This window comes from Moschus berezovskii, chromosome 20 (genome assembly GCF_049115385.1).
Source record: "Moschus berezovskii isolate FMDL1 chromosome 20, NW_MosBer_1.0, whole genome shotgun sequence".
Taxonomy (NCBI): Eukaryota; Metazoa; Chordata; class Mammalia; order Artiodactyla; family Moschidae; genus Moschus; species Moschus berezovskii.
In genome coordinates this window covers 27,442,040-27,466,620 of record NC_142479.1, presented here as the reverse complement: position 1 = coordinate 27,466,620, position 24,581 = coordinate 27,442,040, and the positions used below count along the sequence as shown (strand labels likewise).

Below are 24,581 nucleotides of genomic sequence, written 5' to 3'. Positions count from 1 at the left end.
CAGTGAGTCAACTCTTCACATGAGGTGGCCCAAGTACTGCAGTTTCAGCTTTAGCATCAGTCTTTCCAATGAACACCCAGGACTGATCTCCTTTAGAATGGACTGGTTGGATCTCCTTGCAGTATAAGGGACTCTCAAGAGTCTTCTCTAGCACCATAGTTCAAAAGCATCAATTCTTCGGTGATCAGCTTTCTTCACAGTCCAACTCTCACATCCATACATGACCATGGGAAAAACAATTGCCTTGACTAGATGGACCTTTGTTGGCAAAGTAATGTCTCTGCTTTTTAATATGATCTCTAGGTTGGTCATAACTTTCCTTCCAAGGAGTAAGCGTCTTTTAATTTCATGGCTGCAGTCAGCGTCAGCAGTGATTCTGGAGCCCCCAAAAATAAAGTCTGACACTGTTTTCACTGTTTCCCCATCTATTTCCCATGAAGTGATGGGACCAGATGCCATGATCTTAGTTTTCTGAATGTTGAGCTTCAAGCCAACTTTTTCACTCTCCTCTTTCACTTTCATCAAGAGGCTTTTTAGTTCCTCTTCACTTTCTGCCATAAGGGTGGTGTCGTCTGCATATCTGAGGTTATCGATATTTCTCCCAGCAATCTTGATTCCAGCTTGTACTTCTTCCAGCCCAGCGTTCCTCATGATGTACTCTGCATAAAAGTTAAATAATCAGGGTGACAAAAAACAGCCTTGATGGACTCCTTTTCCTATTTGGAAACAGTCTGTTGCTCCGTGTCCAGTTCTAACTGTTGCTTCCTGACCTGCATATAGGTTTCTCAATAGGCAGGTCGGGTGGTCTGGTATTCCCATCTCTTTCAGAATTTTCCACAGTTTATTGTGATCCACACAGTCAAAGGCTTTGGCATAGTCAATGAAGCAGAAATAGATATTTTTCTGGACCTCTCTTGCTTTCTCCATGATCCAGCAGATGTTGTCAATTTGATCTCCGGTTTCCTCTGTCTTTTCTAAATCCAGCTTGAACATCTGGAAGTTCACGGTTCACATATTGCTGAAGCCTGGCTTGGAGAATTTTGAGCATGACTTTACTAGCATGTGAGATGAGTGCAATTGTGCAGTAGTTTGAGCATTCTTTGGCATTGCCTTTCTTTGGGATTGGAATGAAAACTGACCTTTTCCAGTCCTGTGGCCACTGCTGAGTTTTCCAAATTTGCTGGCATATTGAGTGCAGCACTTTCACAGCATCATCTTTCAGGATTTGAAATAGCTCATCTGGAATTCCATCACCTCCACTAGCTTTGTTCGTAGTGATGCTGTCTAAGGCCCACTTGACTTCACATTCCAAGATGTCCGGCTCTAGGTGAGTGATCACACCATCGTGATTATCTTGGTCGTGAAGATCTTTTTTGTACAGTTCTTCTGTGTATTCTTGCCACCTCTTCTTAATATCTTCTCTTTCTGTCAGGTCCATACCATTTCTGTCCTTTATTGAGCCCATCTTTGCATGAAATGTTCCCTTGGTATCTCTAATTTTCTTGAAGAGATATCTAGTCTTTCCTCTTCTGTTGTTTTCCTCTCTTTCTTTGCATTGATCGCTGAGGAAGGCTTTCTTATCTCTCCTTGCTATTCTTTGGAACTCTGCATTCAGATGCTTATAGCTTTCCTTTTCTCCTTTGCTTTTCGCTTCTCTTCTTTTCACAGCTATTTGTAAGGCCTCCCCAAAAAAAGAGAACTTGCTGATAGAAAACTGGTTGAATCAATGGAGATCATAATACTTGGTTCCAAGGCTCAATCAGAGGATCAAGTAAGTCACTGCTTGTGATAATAATGCACAAATAATCATTTTATTTTCATAAGCAATTTAAAATCATTAAATACGTACTGTACGTGTATGGTAAGTGACTTCAGTCATGTCCGACTTTTTGCGACCCTGTGGACTGTGGCCCACCTAGCTCCTCTGTCCATGGGATTCTTCAAGCAAGAATACCGGGGTGGGTTGCCATGCCCTCCGCCAGGGGATCTTCCCGACCCAGGGATCGAACCCACATTTCCTGAGGCTACTGCATTGCAGGCGTATTCTTTACCGCCGAGCCACTGGGGAAGCCGGTAACATGTACTGCACTGTACCACTAATAACGGTAAGAATGAAAACGTACTGCCTCAGCACCACACTCTGCTCTGGGCCCTTATGCGCATGACTCTGGTAAGTCCTCACAACAGCACTTGGAGGCAGAAACAATTTTTATAGTCATTTTACAAATGAGGATGCCGGAGGAGAACGCCTCTTTAAAGCTTCCCAACGCTTGATACAGGGATTAGCTTTACCCTTACCTCGGGGATAAAGGAATCAGCAAAGAGGGCAATTAACACACCAGTTCAGGTGGGGCCAGGCTTGGAGCCACAAGGATGGAGAGCATGGTCTGGCGGGGAGTGGACAGCCCTCTGTCAAGGTGAGAGGATGGGGTGCCCTGGGGTCCGAGAGCGCCCTCTCCTGACCACTCTGGGGTCTTTCTTCTGTCTGTCCCCAGCCTCTGGCCGCTCCCACCCGGCCAGCCCCAGTCCGCCAGGGCCGCAGGCCAGCCCGGTGCTACCGATCAGCTACCGCCTGTCGCACACGCGACTGGCCTTCTTCCTGCGCGAGGCGCGGCCCCCGCCGCCCACGGTGGCCAACAGCTCCCTGCAGCGCTCCGAGCCCTTCGTGGTGTTCCAGACCAAGGAGCTGCCCGTCCTCAACGTCTCCCTGGGGCCCTTCAGCACCAGCCAGGTGGTGGCCCGGGAGCTCCTGCAGCCGTCCAGCACTCTGGACATCCCCGAGCGCCTGACGGTCAGCTGGAAGGTGCGCGCCTTCATCGTCCACCCGCGCGTGCCCGCCTCGCAGCCCGTGGCCCAGGTGCTGTTCTACGTGGCCGGCCGCGACTGGGATGACTTCGGCGTCACCGAGCGGCTGCCCTGCGTCCGCCTGCACGCCTTCCGAGACGCCCGGGAGGTCAAGAGCTCCTGCCGCCTCAGCGGGGGGCTGGCCACCTGTCTCGTGCGGGCCGAGCTGCCCCTGGCCTGGTTCGGGCCCCCGGCTCCGGCCGCGCCGCCCAGCGCCCGCCGCAAGTCTCCGGATGGGCTAGAACCCGAGGCGACCGGGGAGAGTCAGCAAGCCGAGCTCTACTACACGCTTCATGCCCCCGATGCGTCGGGGGGGTGTGGGGGGACCCGAAGGGGCGCCGGACCCGGAGCGGGGGCCCGGGCTGAGAGCCCCACCCAGCACCCCCTGCTGCGCATCGGAAGCATCAGCCTGTTCCGCCCGCCCCCCAGGAGGACCCTGCAGGAGCACCGGCTGGACAGCAACCTGATGATCCGCCTGCCAGACCGGCCCCTCAAGCCGGGGGAGGTGCTCAGCATTGTCCTCTACCTGGCCCCCAACTCCTCCTCTCCCTCCAGCCCCAGCCTGGAGCACTTCACTCTCAGGTAGGGGACTATGGCTGGGAGGTGGGGGGCGGGGGAGCTGGCTGGCCTCCTCCCAAGGTCTGATGTGCACATGCAAACCTTGTAGGGGGCGTGCCCAGACCTGCTCCTCCAATATCCTGGTCTCAGTTCTTCCTGTTATCACTTGAGCAACTTCAGAAAGACAACTCACTGATCTGAGCCTCAATGTTCTCATCTGCCTAATTGGCCACAAAATATCAGCTCTGACCTCCCTATCTCACAGACATAGTGTCATGGTTGGTCAGTTCTGTCACTCAGTCGTGTCTGACTCTTTGCGACCCCATGGACTGCAGCACACCAGGCTTCCCTGCCCATCACCAACTCCCGGAGCTTGCTCAAACTTATATGTCTATTGAGTCCGTGATGCCATCCAACCGTCTCATCCTCCGTCTCCCCCTTCTCCTCCTGCCTTCAATCTTTCCCAGCATGAGGGTCTTTTCCAATGAGTCAGTTCTTCACATCAGGTGACCAAAGTATTGGAGCTTCAGCTTCAGCATCAGTCCCTCCAGTGAATATTCAGGATTGATTTCCTTAAGAATGATTGACTGGTTTGATCTCCTTGTAGTCCAAGGGACTCTCAAGAGTCCTCCCCAACACCACATTTCAAAAGCATCAATTCTTAAGCTCTCAGCTTTCTTTAGTGTCATGGTAGAGAGGAAATATCTATTTTCACAAGCAGGGACATCCAAAATAATAGAACTGGAGCTGGAAGGGCCCTTAGACATTAGTGGGTGCAACTCCCCCATTTTACAGATAATGAGACTGAGGCCAAAGAGGAGAAATGGACATCAGAGAGCAGCCCCTTGACTGCAAGCCAGAACAGGAGCGTGTCCATGTGTCAGGACATTTGGTTAATCTTGGGGTTAGGAGAAAAGTTGAGGGGAGTCCCAGCTTTTTCTACACACTGAGAATGATACCGTTCACAAATTCAGAATTGCCTTCAATCATATCACATCCGCACAAAATATAATGATGTCTCACAAGCAGAAGCCATGGTTTGAGCCTTACTGAGTGATTCTGAGGATATAAGAAAAGCCCCACCAAAATGCTCCCCACCAACCCAAGCACTGTACATGGGGCCCGAAACAGCACCATTAACCTCCAGCTTCTTCAAGTATTGCCTTCTCTCCTGAAGTCCAGATATTCCTGGAGAGCTGCTGCTTAGTTGCTTCAGTTGTGTCCGACACTGTGTGAACCTATGGACTGCAGCCTTCCAGGCTCCTCTGTCCATGGGATTCTCTAGGCAGGAGTACTGGAGTGGGTTGCCATGCCCAGGGTGATACCTAATTCAGTGATTAATACCTGAATGTGAATGTGAGTTAAATCAGTCCTCAGAGACCTTAGGCTGCATTACTGGGAGTAGAGCATGTAGAATTAAGGAGGTGATAACCGTTCTGCTTTCACTTCAGTTCAGTTCAGTTCGGTCGCTCAGTCGTGTCCGACTCTTCGCGACCCCATGAATCACAGCACGCCAGGCCTCCCTGTCCATCACCAACTCCCGGAGTTCACTCAAACTCATGTCCACAGGGTCGGTGATGCCATCCAGCCATCTCATTCTCCGTCGTCCCCTTCTCCTCCCGCCCCCAACCTTTCCCAGCATCAGAGTCTTTTCCAGTGAGTCAACTCATCGCATGAGGTGGCCAAAGTATTGCAGTTTCAGCTTTAGCATCAGTCCCTCCAATGAACATCCAGGATTGATCTCCTTTAGAATGGACTGGTTGGATCTCCTTGCAGTATAAGGGACTCTCAAGAGTCTTCTCCAACACCACAGTTCAAAAGCATCGATTCTTCGGCGATCAGCCTTCTTCACAGTCCAACTCTCACATCCATACATGACCATGGGAAAAACCATTGCCTTGACTAGACGGACCTTGGTTGGCAAAGTAATGTCTCTGCTTTTTAATATACTATCAAGGTTGGTCATAACTTTCCTTCCAAGGAGCAAGCGTCTTTTAATTTCATGGCTGCAATCAGCATCTGCAGTGATTTTGGAGCCCAAAAAAATAAAGTCTGACACTGTTTCCACTGTTTTTCCATCTATTTCCCATGAAGTGATGGGACCAGTTGCCATGATCTTAGTTTTCTGAATGTTGAGCTTCAAGCCAACTTTTTCACTCTCCTCTTTCACTTTCATCAAGAGGCTTTTGAGTTCCTCTTCACTTTCTGCCATAAGGGTAGTGTCATCTGCATATCTGAGGTTATTGATATTTCTCCCAGCAATCTTGATTCCAGCTTGTGCTTCTTCCAGCCCAGCGTTCCTCATGATGTACTCTGCATATAAGTTAAATAAGCAAGGTGACAATATACAACCTTGACGTACACCTTTTCCTATTTGGAACCAGTCTGTTTTTCCATGTACAGTTCTAACTGTTGCTTCCTGGCCTGCATACAGGTTTCTCAAGAGGCAGGTCAGGTGGTCTGGGATTCCCATCTCTTTCAGAATGTTCCACAGTTTATTGTGATCGACACAGTCGAAGGCTTTGGCATAGTCAATGAAGCAGAAATAGATATTTTTCTGAAACTCTCTTGCTTTCTCCATGATCCAGCGGATGTTGGCAATTTGATCTCTGGTGCCTCTGCCTTTTCTAAAACCTGCTTGAACATCTGGGAGTTCACGGTTTACATACTGCTGAAGCCTGGCTTGGAGAATTTTGAGCATGACTTTACTAGCGTGTGAGATGAGTGCAATTGTGCGGTAGTTTGAGCATTCTTTGGCATTGCCTTTCTTTGGGATTGGAATGAAGACTGACCTCTTCCAGTCCTGTGGCCACTGCTGAGTTTTCCAAATCTGCTGGCATATTGAGTGCAACACTTTCACAGCATCATCTTTCAAGACTTGAAATAGCTCAACTGGAATTCCATCACCTCCACTACCTTTGTTCGTAGTGATGCTTTCTAAGGCCCACTTGACTTCACATTCCAAGATGTCTGGCTCTAGGTCAGTGATCACGTTATCGTGACTATCTTGGTTGTGAAGATCTTTTTTGTACAGTTCTTCTGTGTATTCCTGCCACCTCTTCTTAATATCTTCTGCTTCTGTTAGGTCCATACCATTTCTGTCCTTTATCGAGCCCATCTTTGCATGAAATGTTCCCTTGGAATCTCTAATTTTCTTGAAGAGGTCTCTTGTTTTTCCTATTCTGTTGTTTTTCTCTATTTCTTTGCATTGATCGCTGAGGAAGTCTTTCTTATCTCTCCTTGCTATTCTTTGGAACTCTGCATTCAGATGCTTATATCTTTCCTTTTCTCCTTTGCTTTTCGCCTCTCTTCTTTTCACAGCTATTTGTAAGGCCTCCTCAGACAGCCATTTCGCTCTTTTGCATTTCTTGTTCTGCTTTAGTTAGTGTTAATTAGAGCACCGCTGAAGACACTACACTTCAGGTATATCTCAGAGTGTCCAGAGAAGAGTGACTAGGCTATGGGTGACTTGAAACTATGGCCAAAATTGACAGTTGGAGGCCCTGAAGATTTTAGGCCTGAAGAAAAGAAGACCCGGAGAATACCTGCTCACCTCCCCAGGTGTCTGTTTGGGTGGAGGAGGATCGTCTCCCTTGCCCCAACAGAGCCCTTGACTGTTCTAGTTCAGCTAAATATAGGGAAGAGGTTTCTACTCTCAGGGATTTTCTGAAAATGCAGTGTGATGTGTGCTGAAGTAGTGAGTCCCCTGTCACTAAGGTATGCAAATAGAGGTATGGCAAGACCTGGTAGAGATATAATAGAATGGACTACAGCTTCCACTGAGGGCCAGAGGTTGCAGCTGTGTGATACCAGAGTCCCCAAATTAGTTTCAAGCTTTCAGTCTAGAATTTGGGGTAACTTACTCACCAGCTCCCCCTTCTCCCAGCCCCAGCCTAAGCATTAGGTAGCCAGGTGGGCAGCCTTGGGACCCCAGGCTGACCCTCTCCCTCTTCTTCTTCCTGCTTTGTCCCAGGGTGAAGGCCAAGAAGGGTGTGACCCTTCTAGGAACCAAGTCACGGAGTGGCCAATGGCACGTGACCTCAGAGCTGCTGACTGGGGCCAAGCATTCAACAGCCACTGTGGATGTGTCCTGGGCCCAGGGCACACCGCTGCCCCCCTGGTGAGCCAGGGTGGCTCCTCTGTCCACCTCTTTGCAGGACACCACGGGGAAACGGGAGGGGAAGTCTTGATGGAGGAGGCCAAGCCATTAGAAGGGCTGGGGCTTAGTTTCTGGGGACTTCCCAGGCTAGAGAAGGCTCAAAGAGCCCCAGGGCAGGCCGTTGAGGAGGGATAGAGTCCCCAGCAAGGGTTTTGGAGCCCCTGAACTGCTCCCAGCCCTTCCTCCTGGACTCTTGTCCCTTCCCCCACCATGCAGGGAGGGCCAGGGGCCCCTGGAGATTCTGCAGCTGGACTTTGAGATGGAGAATTTTACCAGCCAGTCAGTCAAGCGCAGGATCATGTGGCACATTGACTACCGGGGCCACGGAGCCCTCCCGGACCTGGAGCGGGCCGTGACTGAGCTGACGGTCATCCAGCGGGACGTGCAGGCCATCCTGCCCCTGGCCATGGTGAGTTGCCCTCACAGAAGGCAGCCATGCTCTGTGCCCAGTGCTGGAGTGGGACAGTGGCTGCTGAGGGGCACAGAGGTGAGAGATGTCACCATGGGGGGCTTCCTGGAGGAGGTGACCATACAGTGGAGCCTTGAAGGACTCATGGAGGAAGAGTTCATACAGAGAAGATGATGAGGGTGCTCTAGGCAGGGGATCGTATGCACAAATGTGCAGCTATGGGAAAGGAAATAGTTTATTCAAAGAAGCAAAGGGTTTTAAGGAGAGTGCACTGGAATGATTGGGACTAGCCCAGGGGCATCTGGAATGACCAGAAGGAAGTGGAGCCAGCCTAGGGGAATGTGGAAGAGCCAGGCAAATGTGCTGGATGTTATTCTGAGTCTGGACAAGCATCGAAGACGTTGAAAAGACAGTGCGAGATTGGGGAAGCATTGTTTTCTGGCAGCAGAGTAGGGCAGACCCTGAAGGCACCCATGGGAGTCCATGTGAGCAGAGCATCAGAGAAGACACATGAGGCTGGGTAGATGCATCTGTCTGTGCACGTGTACCGGTGTCCTTCCAAGAAGGACATGCATCTGTGGGGTGGGGGCAGCCAGGAGCCGGGGGCCCTGACTGGTGGTCCTGGGAGAGCAGGGGCCCTCAGGCAACTCACAGAGCCTGCCCTCCTCTCCTCCATGCAGGACACAGAGATCATCAACACAGCCATCCTGACGGGCCGGACAGTGGCCATCCCTGTCAAGGTCATCGCCATCGAGGTGACCGGCCTTGTCCTAGATGTCTCCGCCCTCGTGGAATGCGAATCTGACAATGAGGACATCATCAAGGTGGGCTTCCTGGAGGTGGGGGCCCTGGGAAAAAGGCCTCAGACCTTCAGGGGGAGTAGGACACCAATCCAGAGGGGAATTCACATCTCACACAGGTTCCCTTGGTAGACAAGAGGAGGGAAGTGGTAGGGGATGGGAGAGGAAGTCCTAGAAGAGACCTTCTGGCAGGCTGACGGGAGAAGGCAGCATTGACAACTTGAATTCAATCCTCAAGTTGCTATGGAGCCCTGCTGTCTGGCAAATATTGGGTAAGGCAATAGGGGTGGGGTTCCTGGGGAGACTCAGAGACAGGCCCTAAACCTGGGGACTGGTGAACAGATGGAGATCCAGCCCAGGGTGGAAGCCTCCAGAAGAACATGAATTAGGGGACTTCCCTGGTGGTCCATTGGTTAAGAATCTGCTTTGCAAAGCAGGGGACGTGGGTTTGATCCCTGGGTGGGGAACTAGGATCCCATATGCTGTGTGGCAACTATGCCTATGAATAGCAACTAGAGAAGCCTGCACACAGCAACTAAGACTCGATGCGGACAAATAAATATGAAAATACTTAATAATATTGTTAAATATTTATTTAAAATATTTTAGTTAAATTTTAATTTTAATACTATTTAAATTTAAATATTAAATACTAGATTTAATATTATTAAAATATATTTTAAATAAATAAATATTACAAATATTTTAAAAATGAAGAAGCAGCAGCTCATGAGTTAGGCCAGGAGTGAAGGTTGTATGGAAGGACCCACTCTGGGAACACCCACTTCAATCCCTCCAACTCCCAAAGAGCTCTCCCTGAACTCCTCCCCAGAGACCCCATCTGGGCTGAACATCCTCCGTGGATGGTGGCCATGGAAGGCCAGTGAAGGCCATGCCACCCGGTTTGCCATCTCCCCCCGGAAAGCCTTCAGATTCCCCTCGCCTTAGACAGTGGTCAGAGGTGAGATGTGGGAGAAGGCAGTGGAGCAGGCAGTGATGCGAGAGGCGTCCAGCTCTGGTACCTGGAAGTGGGCGAGCTGCTTGCTATGGCAGCCTCCAGCTGGTGTCAAAATCAAATGATCCGACAGCAGAATCTGTCTCTGTTCCAGTAAATCCTTCAGCAGGGGCACCAGGGACGTGAGTTTCCTTCTCCCTCCCTGGGAATGTGCGCTCTCTCTCTCCACGCTCTACGCCAAATCCCTCCAGGAATGGGGGTGCCCGAGGCTCACCTCCTCCTTCCCCCGCATTCAGGAATAACGTCCTCAGAGTGAGCCAGAGCAGATGGCTGGGTACCACACCCGCACAGCCTCCTGAGGACTAGAAGCCTTGCCCAGGCCCATGGGGCTCTCCACTGCTGGCAGGCTGGGATGGGGAGAAGTGGGCCTGCCCCCAAGAGCCCTCACCCAGCACCTTCCTCTGCCACCCAGACTCCCCCAGCCCCACCCCAGAGTGGACCAGAAGAGTCACCGTGGCTTAGACACCAAAGGGAATTAGCAAAGATTCTAAATGGAATTGGTTTCCATTCTCAGCAAAATATGCTCAGGTTCTTTCTGGAGTTTGCCAACATTCTAAATGGGATCTGCCAGCCTTCAGCTGGGATTCTCTGCCTTCCAAAGTGGGAAATGTGCATTTCTGGAGGGGTCACCATCCCACGTCCCTCCACCCACCACCCACCCCCAGATGACTAAGAGAGCTTGGGGGAGCTTGGGACCATCAGGGGCTCTTCTCCGCAGATGAGCCGCCATCCCAGCCCCCTCCCCACCCCATCCCCCACCGGAGCCTTCAGGGTGTCATCAGCCTATAGGCTGCCTGTATACCCTCCTCCAAATGCAGGGATGGGCACCCCTGGGTGTACACCGGTAGAAGCACCTAAATGTTTGCACACAGAATTCTCTCCAGGCGTGCCAGGTGTGTACAAGGGCACTTCCACATACACCAACTGCATCTACCCTGAAGTATAGCATGGACACCTCGGTGAGTGGGCACAGCTCTCCACCAAGATGTGTTCAGCGAGCATGTGCTCACCGAGCAACCTCTAAGAATGCAAGGTGGTGTCCCGGCGGGCATGCGCTTGCAAAAAAGCTCCTCCCATTGGTGGCAGTCATCCACCTGTCTTTGCTTAGGGTTCTCTGGTCCTGAAATTCCCTCTCTCTTTCCCTCACCTCCACCTCTGGCTGGAACAGCTCCCTTCCTGAAATTAACCAGCTGACCTATCTTCCCGGAGCCTCGGGGCCAGAGGCACCTCGGAGGAGCCGTTGGCGTGCCCCTCCACCACCCTCTTCTCCATGACCTCCTCCCCACCCAGTCACACCCCAGTGTCCTGCTCAGGACAGGCCACTTCTCTGTCTTGTGGAGGACTCTGCCCATCAGACACCTGCTCCAGGGCCCAGGCGGTCATGCTGGGGAGGGAAGCCAGTGCAGGGGACCCTCAGTCTGCAGACTTGCCCTCGGTGTGGCCTGACACATCAGAAGCAGCCCGTTTCAAAGAAATGGTACACTGACTTCTTGCCAGGGAGCAAAAAACCTCCCACAGGAGCCACTAAGAGATAATCTCTGGAGACAAGGAGTGAAAGCTGACACCTCCTCCCAGAGGAGAAGGAAATGGCAACCCAGTCCAGTACTCTTGCCTAGAAAATTCCAAGGATGGAGAAGCCTGGTGGGCTACAGTCCATGGGGTCACAGAGAGTGGGACATGACTGAGCGACTTCACTTCACTTCCTCCCAGAGGAATTAAATTAGGCTCTTTCTCCCACCCGGCCCGGCCCCTTCAGCCTCCTGTGACTAGCACTTTCTCTGTCCAATGGGCTTCTGGCTGACTTTCCTGGTTACGCTGAAGTCCCGCCCCTGCTCTGCCCTCCAGGATGACCTGTAGGGCAAAATAGGCCAACCAGGCTCTCTCCCCACCCCCCACCCCCAGGTATCCAGCAGCTGTGACTATGTGTTTGTTAGCGGAAAGGAATCCCGCGGATCCATGAACGCCAGGGTCACCTTCCGCTACGACGTCCTCAACGCCCCCCTGGAAATGACCGTCTGGGTGCCCAAGCTGCCCCTGCACATCGAGCTCTCGGATGCCCGCCTCAGCCAAGTGAAGGGCTGGAGGGTTCCTATCCTTCCCGACCGGAGGTACGGCCCCACCACACACCACAGATGTTGGGGAGACTCATCTGCATGTGTGTGTTAAGACCCTAGGTGTACACAGTCTGCAGGTCGGTTATGCAATCAACAAACTTTTATGGAGCAGCTACTGTGTCCCAGGACCTGATGGGGGGAGGGGGTCAGTGTGGCCAGAGCCTGACCCAGCTGAGCTCTGGGTCCATCAGGGAAGCCGTCATATATATGCTGCTGAGCAGTGGATAGGGGAAGCCCCGAGTGCAGAGAATCAAGTGGCACAAAGGAAAAAGCCACCTCTTCCTCCAGGAGAAATCAAAGCAGGCTTCCTGGAAGAAGTGACTCTGGAGCTAAGTTTTAAAGGGTAAGTGAAAAAGGAGTTGGCCCAGTAGCAGTCAAGGAGCAGACAGAATGGAGCAGAAACACCAACACAGGCACACCCACAACTGTACATGCGGGCCCCAGCCTGGGCACACCAGGGGCACACTTGTGAGTCCACCAGCCAGGTACACAGTGACTTGCACTAGGCCACCTCACTGGGATCCAGGCTCACACACCTGGATGTGTGCCCATCTGTGGGGCAGGCCCATGGGCACTCAGCATGCTCACTCACCCCCTCATCGCTGCTGGAGTGAAAAGCCAGCAGAGAAGAGAGGCAGAACGGCAGGCAGCTAAGCACAGGAGGGGTGGGGCTGGGGAGAGAAGCAGGTGGCACCGTGAGAGTTGGGCTCAGCTGGATTCTGCAGAGATTTGGAAAAGCAAGGAGGTGTAGACCAGAGCCTCTCAAAGTTGCACATGAGTTACCTGAGGACGCTGTTAAAATGCAGATTCTGATTCTGTGAACCTGGGACGGGGCTTGTGAGTCTGCATTTCAGGCCAGCGCCTGGGTGACGCTGAAGCTGCTTTGAGCAATGAGGACCCTAACCCTGCAAAGTTTGAACACTGGCCACCTGGGTCGCATAACGAGCTAGCACGCCAGACTCTCATCCTTTATCAGAATTAACCAGAATTCTGAAGCCAGATGGCCTGGATTGAAATCCTGACTCTGCCATTTGCTAACTGGGCAACCTGAGGCTACTGTGCCTCAGTTTCCTCATCTCTGAAATGGGCACATTAACACTCAACTCAGAGGACTGCTGTGAGAATTAAATTAATTAACATAAGTTAAAGAATCCTCTTTGTGAATGAACATTCCAGCAGTTTGATCCTCGTGAAGCACTAGCCACACCCTTCTCTCTCTCCAAAGCCCAATTTCCTGGGTGAACCTCCTGATTTTCACATTTTTTGCCAATCTGGAGAGTTTGAGAATTTCCCCCAATTGTCAAGTCCGGGTTCCCTTTTGCTTGCCAGTTCCTCCCTCCATTTATCCCTCTCCTCTTGCATTTCACTGTGAGCAGTCAGAGGAAGCCAGGACATGCCTCCCACACGCCGCTTGGAAATTTCATCAGCTAAACATCCAAATTCTGCCTGTCACACAGCTGTAGGACACGAGGCAGCTAAGCCTGCTGGCGCTCGAGCAAGGATTGCCTTTGCTCCAATTTAGAGCTGAGCCCAGGCTCCAGCACATGCTTAGTGCTGAGAAAGAGGCAGTATTTGCTGATATTTGATGCCAGCTAGTCACAGGTGTGGATTCAGCCAAGCAGGGGGTGGAGAGGAACCTGGGGTGGATGGGGAGGGTCAAGAAGTTACCCATCTAGGAAAGCAAAGCCTGAGACTCTGGGCTTCAAGCTTGGCAGAGACAGACGGAATGAGCCCAGGCTTCCACCCACGGGAGCCAGGGAGGGGCCGGCAGGGCAACGGAGAGAGTGGAACGTGTACAGGTCCAAGCCGAGGTGGGGAGCCCTGACCTCTGGCCTCTCCCACCCAGGTCAGCCCGGGAGAGCGAGGATGAGGACGAGGAGGAGGAGCGACCGCAGAGTGCGAATCGCGGCTGCACCTTGCAGTACCAGCACGCCACCCTGCAGGTTTTCACCCAGTTCCACACGACGTCATCGGAGGGCACCGACCAGGTGGTCACCATGCTGGGCCCGGACTGGCTGGTGGAGGTCACCGACCTGGTCAGCGACTTCATGAGGGTGGGTGACCCCCGAGTGGCACGGATGGTGGACAGCAGCACACTGGCTGGGCTGGAGCCAGGCACCACTCCCTTCAAGGTAGGCATGGGGTAGGGAGTACACCGTGATACAGACATCCCCAAGACAGCATTTCTGGGGCCTCAGCCTTAGGGAGTAACCCCAGATGGCCCCCGAAACACACTTGCTTCCCCACCTGCCCTTTTGCTGGAAATTCCATCATCGAAGGTCAAGGTCAGCTTCGCCTTGAAGGTTCTCTCTCCCAGGCTCATGAGCCTCGCATGGCTCAATGTGGTCCCTGAGAGTAGATGGGGAGGAGGAGATGGTGGGGGCAAGGGGGAGGGCTCAGCCAACCCAGAGGCCAGGAAAGGGAATTGTGGAGATCGAGGAACTCAACTTTGACCTTCCTCCTCGATAACTGGGTGCCTGGGCAGATATCATCCACCTAAAAGGTTATAAATAGTGACCCATGGGCTGAAATATGCTTGTAGACATATTTGGTTTAAAAACCAATGGATTCACCATTTAAAAATTGGGAGGTTTCCCTTTTTTTTTTTTTTAATGTAAATTTCTGATTTCAGAGAGTATGAATCTGGCAACAATGGGCCAGCATTCTGACCTGGCAGTCATCAGCCAGAGTCAGTACTGATGCCTTTTTGACATGGGCACGAATTCTCCCATTTGCCCCAGTCCCCACCACTCCCTTTTGTCTCCCTGACATCAAGGCTGACCACCAACTGCTATTTACCACTGTGGGGGTGGGGGGGAGGGCTGTTGTTTTCTTTAAAACTCAACCTACCCATCTCATCTGTGCTCCTGTGAGCCCTTGACCGTCACTTTGCCTCTGGACCCCCCTCCTGGTTGCAGATTCCTCCCTGGTTGGGGATCTGGGGGGGGGGCGGTCTGCTTTCTTGGCTCTCATCCCACTCTGCCGCAGGTGGTGTCCCCCCTGACGGAGTCCGTGCTCGGGGAGACGCTGCTGACGGTGACGGAGGAGAAGGTCAGCATCACACAGCTGCAGGCCCAGGTGGTGGCCAGCCTCGCCCTCTCCCTGCGACCCAGTCCTGGGAGCAGCCACACCATCCTGGCCACTGCCGCCGCCCAGCAGACCCTCAGCTTCCTCAAGCAGGTAACCGGATGCCCAGCTGGCCAGCCTGGGGGCTTGGAGTGTGGAAGGACAACCTGCAGGTTCTGGCTGCAGGTCCCCCCAGACTGGGGCTCTGATAATGGAAGATCCGTTTACTCTTCATGCCCCGCAAGCCTGCCCCACCCCATTGCCCTCCCATCTGCATAGGAGTCTGGCCAAGGTCTTGCTTCCTGCCCCTGCTGCCACGAGACGTTCCAGCGGAGGGTTCCCTCCTGGATTCTCAGAAGGCCCATTAACTTTTCCTCCACCCCCAGGAATTACCCTCACCCATCTCTGGACCCCCCGCAACGACAGCTCCCCCTCCCCATAGATACACCAGGACACTGGCCATGGGGCTAAGGTGAAAAGTTACATGTGGGGACACAGGGAGGGCAAAGGTAGGTATTGCGCACCAAGCCAGCAGTCAGGACTCAGGAGTTCCCGGCTTCAACTTGCTGAGTGACCCCAGGCCAGTGGCCTGTCTCTGGGCCCTGCTTCTTCATCCGCAGGGAGGTCAGTTCTCAGGAGGTGTGACACGGAGAGGACACGGCTGAGGTTGAGTGTGCTGTGTTCTCCATGTCCACGTGTCTGCTGGGGGTGATCCCAAAGTCAGGCATGACGATGGGGTGTGGCTCCTAGAGCAGGAAGGAGGATTCGAGTCAGACCCAAGGTGGGACTTACCATCAGCTCATCCAGGGGAGGAGGGTGAAGTGGGCGAGGATATTCTCGGGGAGGTACGAGTCTATGCACCCTCTCCACCACCTCCAAAGGAGAAGAGAAGTGAAGTCGCTCAGTCGTGTCCGACTCTTTGTGACCCCACGGACTGTAGCCTACCAGGCTCCTCCGTCCATGGGATCCTCCAGGCAAGAGTACTGGAGTGGGTTGCCATTTCCTTCTCCAGGGGAATCTTCCCGACCCAGGGATCGAACCCAGGTCTCCCGCATTGCAGGCAGACGCTTTAACCACGGAGAACTCCCATGCAAATAATGGTTCCGAGCACTGGCCACCCGCCAGGCTCTGTTGCAACACTGGGAATGTAGCAGGGAGCCAGAGCTACTGGGCCCCACCCTCAGGGAGCTCGGGTTCTAGCAGGGAAGCCAGCCCTAAGAGTTCTCTGACTCCTGTCCTCTCCTGCTCCGCCACCTCCAGGAAGCCCTCCTGAGCCTCTGGCTCTCCTACAGCGACGGCACCACGGCCCCACTCTCCCTCTACAGCCCCCGGGACTACGGGCTGCTGGTGAGCAGTCTGGACGAGCGCGTGGCCACGGTGACCCAGGACCGGGCCTTTCCGCTGGTGGTGGCCGAGGCCGAGGGGGCCGGGGAGCTGCTCCGCGCGGAGCTCACCATCGCGGAGAGCTGCCAGAAGACCAAGCGCAAGAGCGTGCTGGCCACGACCCCCGTGGGCCTGCGGGTGCACTTTGGGCGGGACGAGGAGGACCCCACCTACGACTACCCGGGCCCCAGCCAGCCAGGGCCCGGCGGGGGCGAGGACGAGGCCCGGGGAGCTGGCCCGCCGGGCACGGCGGGACCTCGACCCGAGGCCGCGGGCCCTGGCACTGCCAGCCCGGCTGCGCCACCCACGGAAGACTTCCTGCCGCTGCCCACCGGCTTCCTGCAGATGCCCCGCGGGCTGACGGACCTGGAGATCGGCATGTACGCGCTGCTGGGCGTCTTCTGCCTGGCCATCCTCGTCTTCCTCATCAACTGCATCGTCTTCGTGCTGCGCTACCGGCACAAGCGCATCCCGCCCGAGGGCCAGACCAGCACGGACCACTCTCACCACTGGGTGTTCCTGGGCAACGGGCAGCCGCTGCGGGTGCAGGCGGAGCTGTCGCCGCCCGCCAGCAACCCGATGGAGACCGTGCCCGCCTGCTGCCACGGTGACCACCACAGCAGCGGCAGCTCGCAGACCAGCGTGCAGAGCCAGGTGCACGGGCGGGGCGACGGCTCCTCGGGCGGCTCGGCCCGGGACCAGGCCGAGGACCCCGCCAGCTCGCCCACCTCCAAGCGCAAGCGGGTCAAGTTCACCACCTTCACCACGCTGCCCTCGGAGGAGCTGGCCTATGACTCGGTGCCCGCCGGCGAAGAGGACGAGGAAGACGAAGAGGACCTGGCATGGGGCTGCCCGGATGTGACGGGCACCACGCGGCCCGCCCCGCCCCCTGACCTGCACAATTACATGCGCAGAATCAAAGAGATTGCCTAGAGGTGCCGCCCCGACTCCCGCAGCCCCACCAGGGCAGGGTGGGCTCTGTGTGATCCTCAGCCAGGACGCTGCTCACATGCCATGTGGGCCGGCGCCAGCCAGTGGATTTTATAGTCCGGCCCCTGCAGCTTTGCTCCTCCGGGGTGGGGAGGGCCGCCCCCACCCCTTCACGGCGGTCCTTGCTCCCAGCCTCCCCCTACCCCTCCTCTGCCGCCTTCCTCCTGGAGCTGGCTAAGAGGAAAGCAATCCCCGCCCTCCTTCTCCCCCTTCCAACCCTCCTCCCATCTTAGACAACTCCCCTGCCCCAAGTTGGGGGCATGGAAGTCAAGTTTGGGCCGAGAGGGACCCCCCCCCCATGTCTCCTGCCTCCCCCATGCAGGGGGAGGGGTTCTGGGGGGGGCGTCGTGTTACAAGCGGCACAAAGACTTTTCTCAAACCACTATTCAGGGATCTCTGTCCTGCAGGGTGGGGAGGCAGCGGCTGCCTGCCCTGCCGAGGATCTTGCTGTGGACAAAACATTGGGGGGGCAGGGAATGTTTGTAGCATCTGCTGGCTTCCGGGTGCCCCCCCAAGTCCCTTCCTAGGATCTGGGAGCTGACTCTATAGAGAAGTCTGGGGTCAAGCCAGGCCCCTCTCTGAGATCTCAGGACTCCATCCTCTGCCCCCAAGGGCTGTGGGCAGGCCCTCAGGGGGAGGAGTCCTGGGTCCACCCCAGAGCACTGTGGTCTGGGCGCCCAGGAGCCCTGGGTGCCTCCCGCCCACCCTTCAGCAAGATCAACACCACGCCTTAGCCCCTCCCGCTCCGCTCACCCCTCCTTCCCCTCTGCAGGGGTGGCCACCCACTCCCACACCGGGCAGTGTCCCGTGGGAGGGGGTGAGGGCACCAGGCAACTGCTGGGAAGGACTGTGGGATGAGCAAGGCAGAGGGAGCCGCGGCTCCCCAACCCCATCCCACGGCCACCCTTCTCTCGGGTTCTACCCACCACTGTGTCAGATTTTTCTTAAATAAACGGAGGCAACAAGACTGGGGGTGGGGCAACAGCTCCCGGAGAACAGACAGCACGTGGTGGCTGGCTCTGTGTCCCTTCCTTGCGGTGCAGGTGCGTGCACATGCGCACGTGTACACACACACACAGAGGTCACACTAAATGACGTGAGACGGAAACACGGCTGAGCCGCCTGGGGTTCTGCGCCTCCTTCTCCAACATCCGGGTCCCTTTAAACCCTCTGGTGCTAGAGGGATGCTCACATGGAGATGGAGGACCCTTAGACCCAGAAGTGTGTCCTTATAAAGAGATGCCTCTTCTAGGAGAGGGGTAGGGGGAACAGAAAAATCAGGAGAGAGGTGAGAGGGCTGTGTGCACAGCTGAGCTCACTCCAGTTTCCTCCTCTGCCTTCAGTCCACCTTTCAGAGGGTGAGCCTCCTTGTCACCACCAACCTCTCCCAGGGAAGCCTCTCTTCTCCAGGGATTGATGGGGACAGTCTGGGGGTCTCTGGGTCAGAAAACCACGTAGAAGAGAGCAATGGCTGTTGGGTGAGCCCCTCCACAGCTGCTCATGGCCTCCCTTGGCCCTGTAAGACCTCTCTCCGGTGCAGGCCGCAGTCCTGGGGACCACCGGAAGCCTGGGGGGAGCAAGAGCCCAGCCGAGGCGCCCTGGTCAGCCTTCAGCACCCTGAACAGGTGGCTCCAGCTGGTTGCATCTGTCCCAGAAGGGATCAGGGGCAGGACGAGTGCTGTGTTTGCAACTGCCCCAAATGGCTATTGCCCACAACCAAAGGAAGACTGATGGCCAGGGTCCTCTGCTCAACCAACAGGGGCAGCCCTGGGGTTGGGGTGAGGATTGGATGAGATCATGTCTGTAAAGTACAGTGCACGGTGCCCGGCAGCAGACAAAGCTGCAGGCACAGATCCTGGCAAGCAGAGATGTTCAGTAAATGGAGATTGCAACATTCAGGTCTTTGTGTTCAGGTAACACTTGAGCCTGAAAGAAGGCTAGCTCTGCCCCAGATGTGCTGGCAACAAAGAACAGGTGTGGCTCAGTGGCAGGGAAGCGGGGAGCTGCCGGAAAGCCATGTAGGGCAGAACCATAGGTGGGCTTGGCATGAGGGCTCTCCTGGAATATCCAGGATATCAGGTACCTGCTGTTCCAATGTGCCCTGACGGTGGCCTCCTAGAGGGTCCTAGAGGGGTGGGGAGGGGGGCTGTCTGTCAGTTTCTTTCACCCATGGTGCCCAGAATTGGCAAGTGCTCAACAAATATTTGGTAACTAAAGTCCAGACGCAAGCTATGAATGGCTTTCCATTTCAACGGCTTCCCATTTTTATTTCCACTAATCCCCATCCACTCTGCTACCTCACCACTTATCCACGCAGGGTTTCAGGGAGAAACAAGAAGGACATGGGTGTGCATCAAGGAAGGATGAACACCTCAGCTGGGGTGCATCTGCATGGGAGGTGCTGGTGTGGAATCTGGAATGAGGGTCCAATTCATTTATGTGACACATCAAGCTCCTACTGTGCTGAGCCCTGACGGGGAGAGAGGAGGTGAAACCGTGGGCTTGTCCCCAGGGAGCCTCAGCCCCACAGGGACGATGGACATGTCAGCTGACCATGATTGTCTGGGATGATTGATGATAGAGCTCTGCCCTGGGTTGGAGGGATGCAGAGAAGGGATGGGGAGACATGCTCAAACTTAGTTTGTTGAGAACAAGGCCAAGGGCATTCCTGGAAGGGAGAGCAGTGGGTGTAGGGGCCCAGAGGCTGCATATTCAACACCCCAGGGGAATTGGGTTTTTTTGCTGCCTTGTCTCTGTACCTGCTTTCCCTGTGCCTGGACCATGGGTCTCTGGTGGTGGAGAAAGACTCAAAACGTACATACCAAGGAGTGGAGGCCAACAAGTTCAAAATGGACTGGGGAGTCAGACTTAGACTTGAGGTTCAGGGCATTTCCCTCTCTGGGTGAAGGAAGGAAGGGTGGGAGGGGCAACAGACGGTTAGGAGGAGGCTGCAGCAGGAAGGCAGTGAGAGCAGACAGCCAGTGGCCACCGTGGCATTCACGGCAGAATTTGCCAGCTGCATCACCACACGTGAGGGTGAGGGGATGAGGCGTGAGATGCTACTGACCCCGAGGTCTCTCTCCCAAGGGTGCCTCGAGAACTGGCCGCTCCAGGGACGGCCGCAGAAGCGATGTCATGGTGTCTGTCAGCATCCATGCTTTCACAAACGGAAACGAGAGCCCGGAGAGGGGGCGCGCTCGGCCCACAGTCACACAGCCACCCCAGCAGCAGAGCCCGAGCTCTGCCTGCCGCCCTGGCTTGTCATCTGGGCCCCTTTCTCTTCATTCTTCAGCCCCCTGTTCTAAAGCAAGGACCCAGAGAAGCAATCGCTGGAAACGGTGAGTCCTGACCCACATAGGGATCAACAGGCAGGAAGCTTGGAGGGAACGAGGCGGGACATTAAGTTAACAGCCCCTCTGGAATGGCCCGGGCGCTGAACTCTGCTTTAAAAATTTGTCTTCAACCCCAAAAATGAATCAAGGGAGCTTGTAAAGAACAGTTATTGACAAGAGAGCTGCTCAGGGAGCACCGGGGAACCCGGCCCATGAATCAGCTTAGTGGTCAAATGAGATTTCTCAGGCAGCCAACAGCTGCGGGCGGGTGAGGGCAGAGCCAGGGTGCAGAAAAACATCCTGAGCTTTCCCCGCTCCCCTGCCCGTCAGTGCTCCCTGTCCCAACCCCACACATACACTACCTCCACACTGGGACGCACCTCCAAGCCTGTCTTCAGTAAATATCAACGAGCACCTACTGTGTGCCGGGTACTATGTCCCCCTTAAGAGAAGGGGGAGAGACTTGGAGCCAAACTGAGAGCATGGGAAACACAATACAGAGGCCAGAAAAGGAAATTCTCATGTAAACAGATGAAACTTCCTCAGACAAGTGAGAAGGACCCCTGGGGTCTGACAGTGCATTTGCTGTGCGACCTTCAGCCAGACCATAAGCAGCTCTGGGCCTTCGTTTCTCCAGCTGTGCAAACATGGAAGCTGCCACTACCAGATAATATCCACTGATCTTTCCGCGGGGGCTCAACACCTGTATTAAGCAGAAGTCCAGGGAGATAGGAACTACTAACTCCCCTAGAGAGGGGCACACAGAAAGGGCAAGTAACTTGCCCAAGGCCTCCAGCTTAGCAGTAGGTTGGCAGGCAGCTACAAGCCCACCGTCTTTCTGCTACAGCCTGAAGCAACTGATGACATTAACGATTGAAGGGGAGATGACGCTGGAGAGTTTTGGAGATGGAAAGGGCCTCCGAAAAGTGGAAGGTGGAGGGCCTTGTAGGATTTGATGTGCTCGGTGATGGAAGCAGGTGGCGCCAGTGGTAGAGAATCCACCAGTCAATGCAGGAGACGTGAGAAACGGGGGTTCAGTTCCCTGGGTCGGGAAGATCCCGTGGAAGAGGAAATGGCAACCCACTCCAGTATTCTTGCCTGGAGAATCCCACTGACAGAGGAACCTGGTTGGGCTACAGTCCATGGGGTCACAAAGAGTCAGACACGACTGAAGTGACAGCATGTGATGGGAGCAAGGCTGTGGGACCCCCATTTAAGGTATAGATTGTGGATACTGTTGGGGGGCAGATGGAACACGCTGAGCACTATGGTTCCTCTCCCATTGTTAGAGGGGACACACTCCCTCCCCTACTAGGAGCTCCACCCCCAGCTGACCATCACAACAGACTGCCACCCAGCCCTCTCTTGGTCACCCTAGGAGCAGAGAGCCAGCGGGGCTTTCCTGAGCAAGATGCTGAGCTGGGCTTGTTAGGAGACAAGGAAGTGGGTGTGAGTTGTACCTGCCCTTTCCCTTGGGGAACTGGCGGTCCCTTCAGCCTGCGGAGAGTGAGCAAGAGACATTGGGAAGTTGAGGCCACCCGCGATGTTCCCACCCCGGGCGTGGCAGCACAGTGGATGTTTATTAAATCCTTGTCATGGGTCCATTGGAGTGCCAAGCACAGAGGAAGCAAAAGCATCAAATAGCTGTCTCGAACATTTCCTGAGAGCTTGCTCCATTCTCTGCTGCTGTTGTTCTGCTGTTCATTCTTATCCAACTCTCGGCCACCCCGTGGACTGCAGAACACCAGGCTTCCCTGTCCTTCGCTGTCGCCTGGAGTTTGCTCAAACCCATGTCCATTGAGTCTGTGATGCCCACCAAACATATTGTCCTCTGTCATCCCTTTCTCCTCCTGCCTTTCGCAGCATCAGGGTCTTTTCTAATGAGTCAGCTTTTCGCATCAGGTGGCCAAATTATTGGAGCTCCATGCTAACCACTTTATAGTCTTCATTCCATTGACTCTACGCAATAACCAAGTAAGGCAGGTGGTATCATTATGTCCATTTTATAGATGACAAAACTGAGGCCCAGAAGTTCTATGACTTGTCTCACGCCACACAGCAAACAAACAGCAGCAGAAAGATTCAAGCCTAGGTTACACTGGTTCAAGCTTCCCATCTTTCCTCTGCCCCACACTGCCCTCCTCCATGGGGACCAGGAGCTCAGAGAAACATTCCGATGCAGTGTCAAGAGTGCGAGGCCGGGAGTCCAGCAGTTTGGTGGGAGTTCTCTGTCTGCTATTGACTGGTCATGTGGCTACAAGGCTGGCACCACCCGTGTCTGGGACAAGCCAGGACCTCAACTAGAATCCAGAGCCGGATGGTCCCTCCAGTGCCTTCCGTAGTGATGCTCCTCAGATCTGGAGGGGTGAAGCCTGGAGCACCAACCAGCCCTGCCAGTTCACACCTTTTCCCTCCACCCTCTTAGAGAGATGCTATGGGCAAGAGATGGGGTAACAGCTTTGATGTCCTCATCGGCTCTCCGAGCTTTGCCACCTCTACTATCCTCTGCTTGATGCTGCTGCTGGCAGTTGCTTCTGTAGGTTGGGATTTGCCAGATTGTGAGTGAGGGGTCCATAGGGATGGAGCTTGGGGGAAAAGGAGTGATAACTATCCCTGTATATGCCAGAGAGGCAGAGAGTCTTGGGGCTAAGACAGAGCTTAAGCATTCAAGTTGTCAATCCCCTGCCCACAGAGAGCTCTCAGTCTGATGGAAGGGCCCCTTAGTCTGTTCCACGGGAGATCCCCGTCTGATGGAAGAGGAACAGGCCCTGTGCTATAACAGCTCCCAGTCTGAGAGGAAAGACTGACACACTTGAAGAAATCCCATCAAGCATTCAGCAAAATATAGGAACACGTGCAAATAAGCGCAAAGTAACCTACACATACACTTTGCCCACAGAGCAGAAGTAAAGGACACATGGAAGCTGGGCAATTTTATCTGAAAACACAGCCTGGACAAGGCTGTAGGTGGCATTGAGGGAAGACATTAGGAAGGGTCTACCAGATGGCTGGAAAGTCAGAAACAAACATTTAAGGATGAGGAAGTGGGATGGATTTATCCTGGTAGCTGGGGAATGGAGTCTGCAGGGGCCTGGCTGACAGGTGTGGGCAGGGGAGGTGAGGAAGGGACCCTCCCATGGGTGACCCTGGAGAAGCCCTGTGCTGCTGAGCTGCTTGGGTCCCAGTTCCCTGGGTACCCCCACCACTTGCAGTGTGACTTTGCATAAGTCTCTGGCCCTCTGCTGCAAGATGAAGGGTCTGGACTAGATTCTGACTGAGGTCTATCCCTGGACTGACCCTGTGTGCCCTTGTCTGGAGCCCAACTGTGAACCCATCTGTCAAGAGGATTCAAACACAGGACTCACGGTGCCTGCCAGCCCCTCCCTGGGGCACAGAGAGGTCTTCAGGTCCCTGTCCCATGGGGCAGGCTCCTGTGGGGACCCCAGAAGATTGTGGCTGGAAGGACTTGAGCCCCAGTTCTGCAGCCATCTTCCTATGCGCACTCAGGCAGCCCCCTTTCCAGCTCTGTTTGGGCTTCACAGAAGTACCCTCTCCCTCCCAACCTTCTACAGTTCTAGAATGACTTTCCTTCTCCTCCATTGCAACAGCTCCCAACAGACTTCCTACGATCTGTCCTGGGGCAGGGTCTCTGGGGTTGCTTCCTGTAGCTTCTCCCATTCAGAGGGGTCCTGCCAGTTAGGAGAGTTGACTGGGAGCGAAGATAAAATGAGCAGTGTCCTGAGAGTGGACCCCCCGTGCTTCCATTCTTTAGTGAAGCCAGCAGCTGAGCCCTGGTCCTGAAATGGACTCCACCTGCAGACCCCCAGCCCAGACAGATCAGGGAGGAGGGAGGCTGAGGGGAGACCAATGGTGGGAGGTAGCAAGGGAAGGGTCAGACATGCCTCCCCTCT

The 24,581-nt window shown here is 54.5% G+C and overlaps 1 protein-coding gene across 1 annotated transcript; it reads left to right on the top strand.

Moving 5' to 3' along the window:
* The first annotated feature begins 2,425 nt into the window (after positions 1-2,425).
* Positions 2,426-18,193, top strand: TMEM132E (transmembrane protein 132E). The gene is made up of 8 exons (XM_055395291.2): positions 2,426-3,426; positions 7,376-7,522; positions 7,778-7,970; positions 8,651-8,794; positions 11,688-11,893; positions 13,746-14,031; positions 14,888-15,079; positions 16,226-18,193. The coding sequence occupies exons 1-8, from the start codon at positions 2,426-2,428 to the stop codon at positions 17,279-17,281; spliced, it is 3,225 nt and encodes a 1,074-aa protein (XP_055251266.1). The 3' UTR covers positions 17,282-18,193.
* Positions 18,194-24,581: the final 6,388 nt, after the last annotated feature.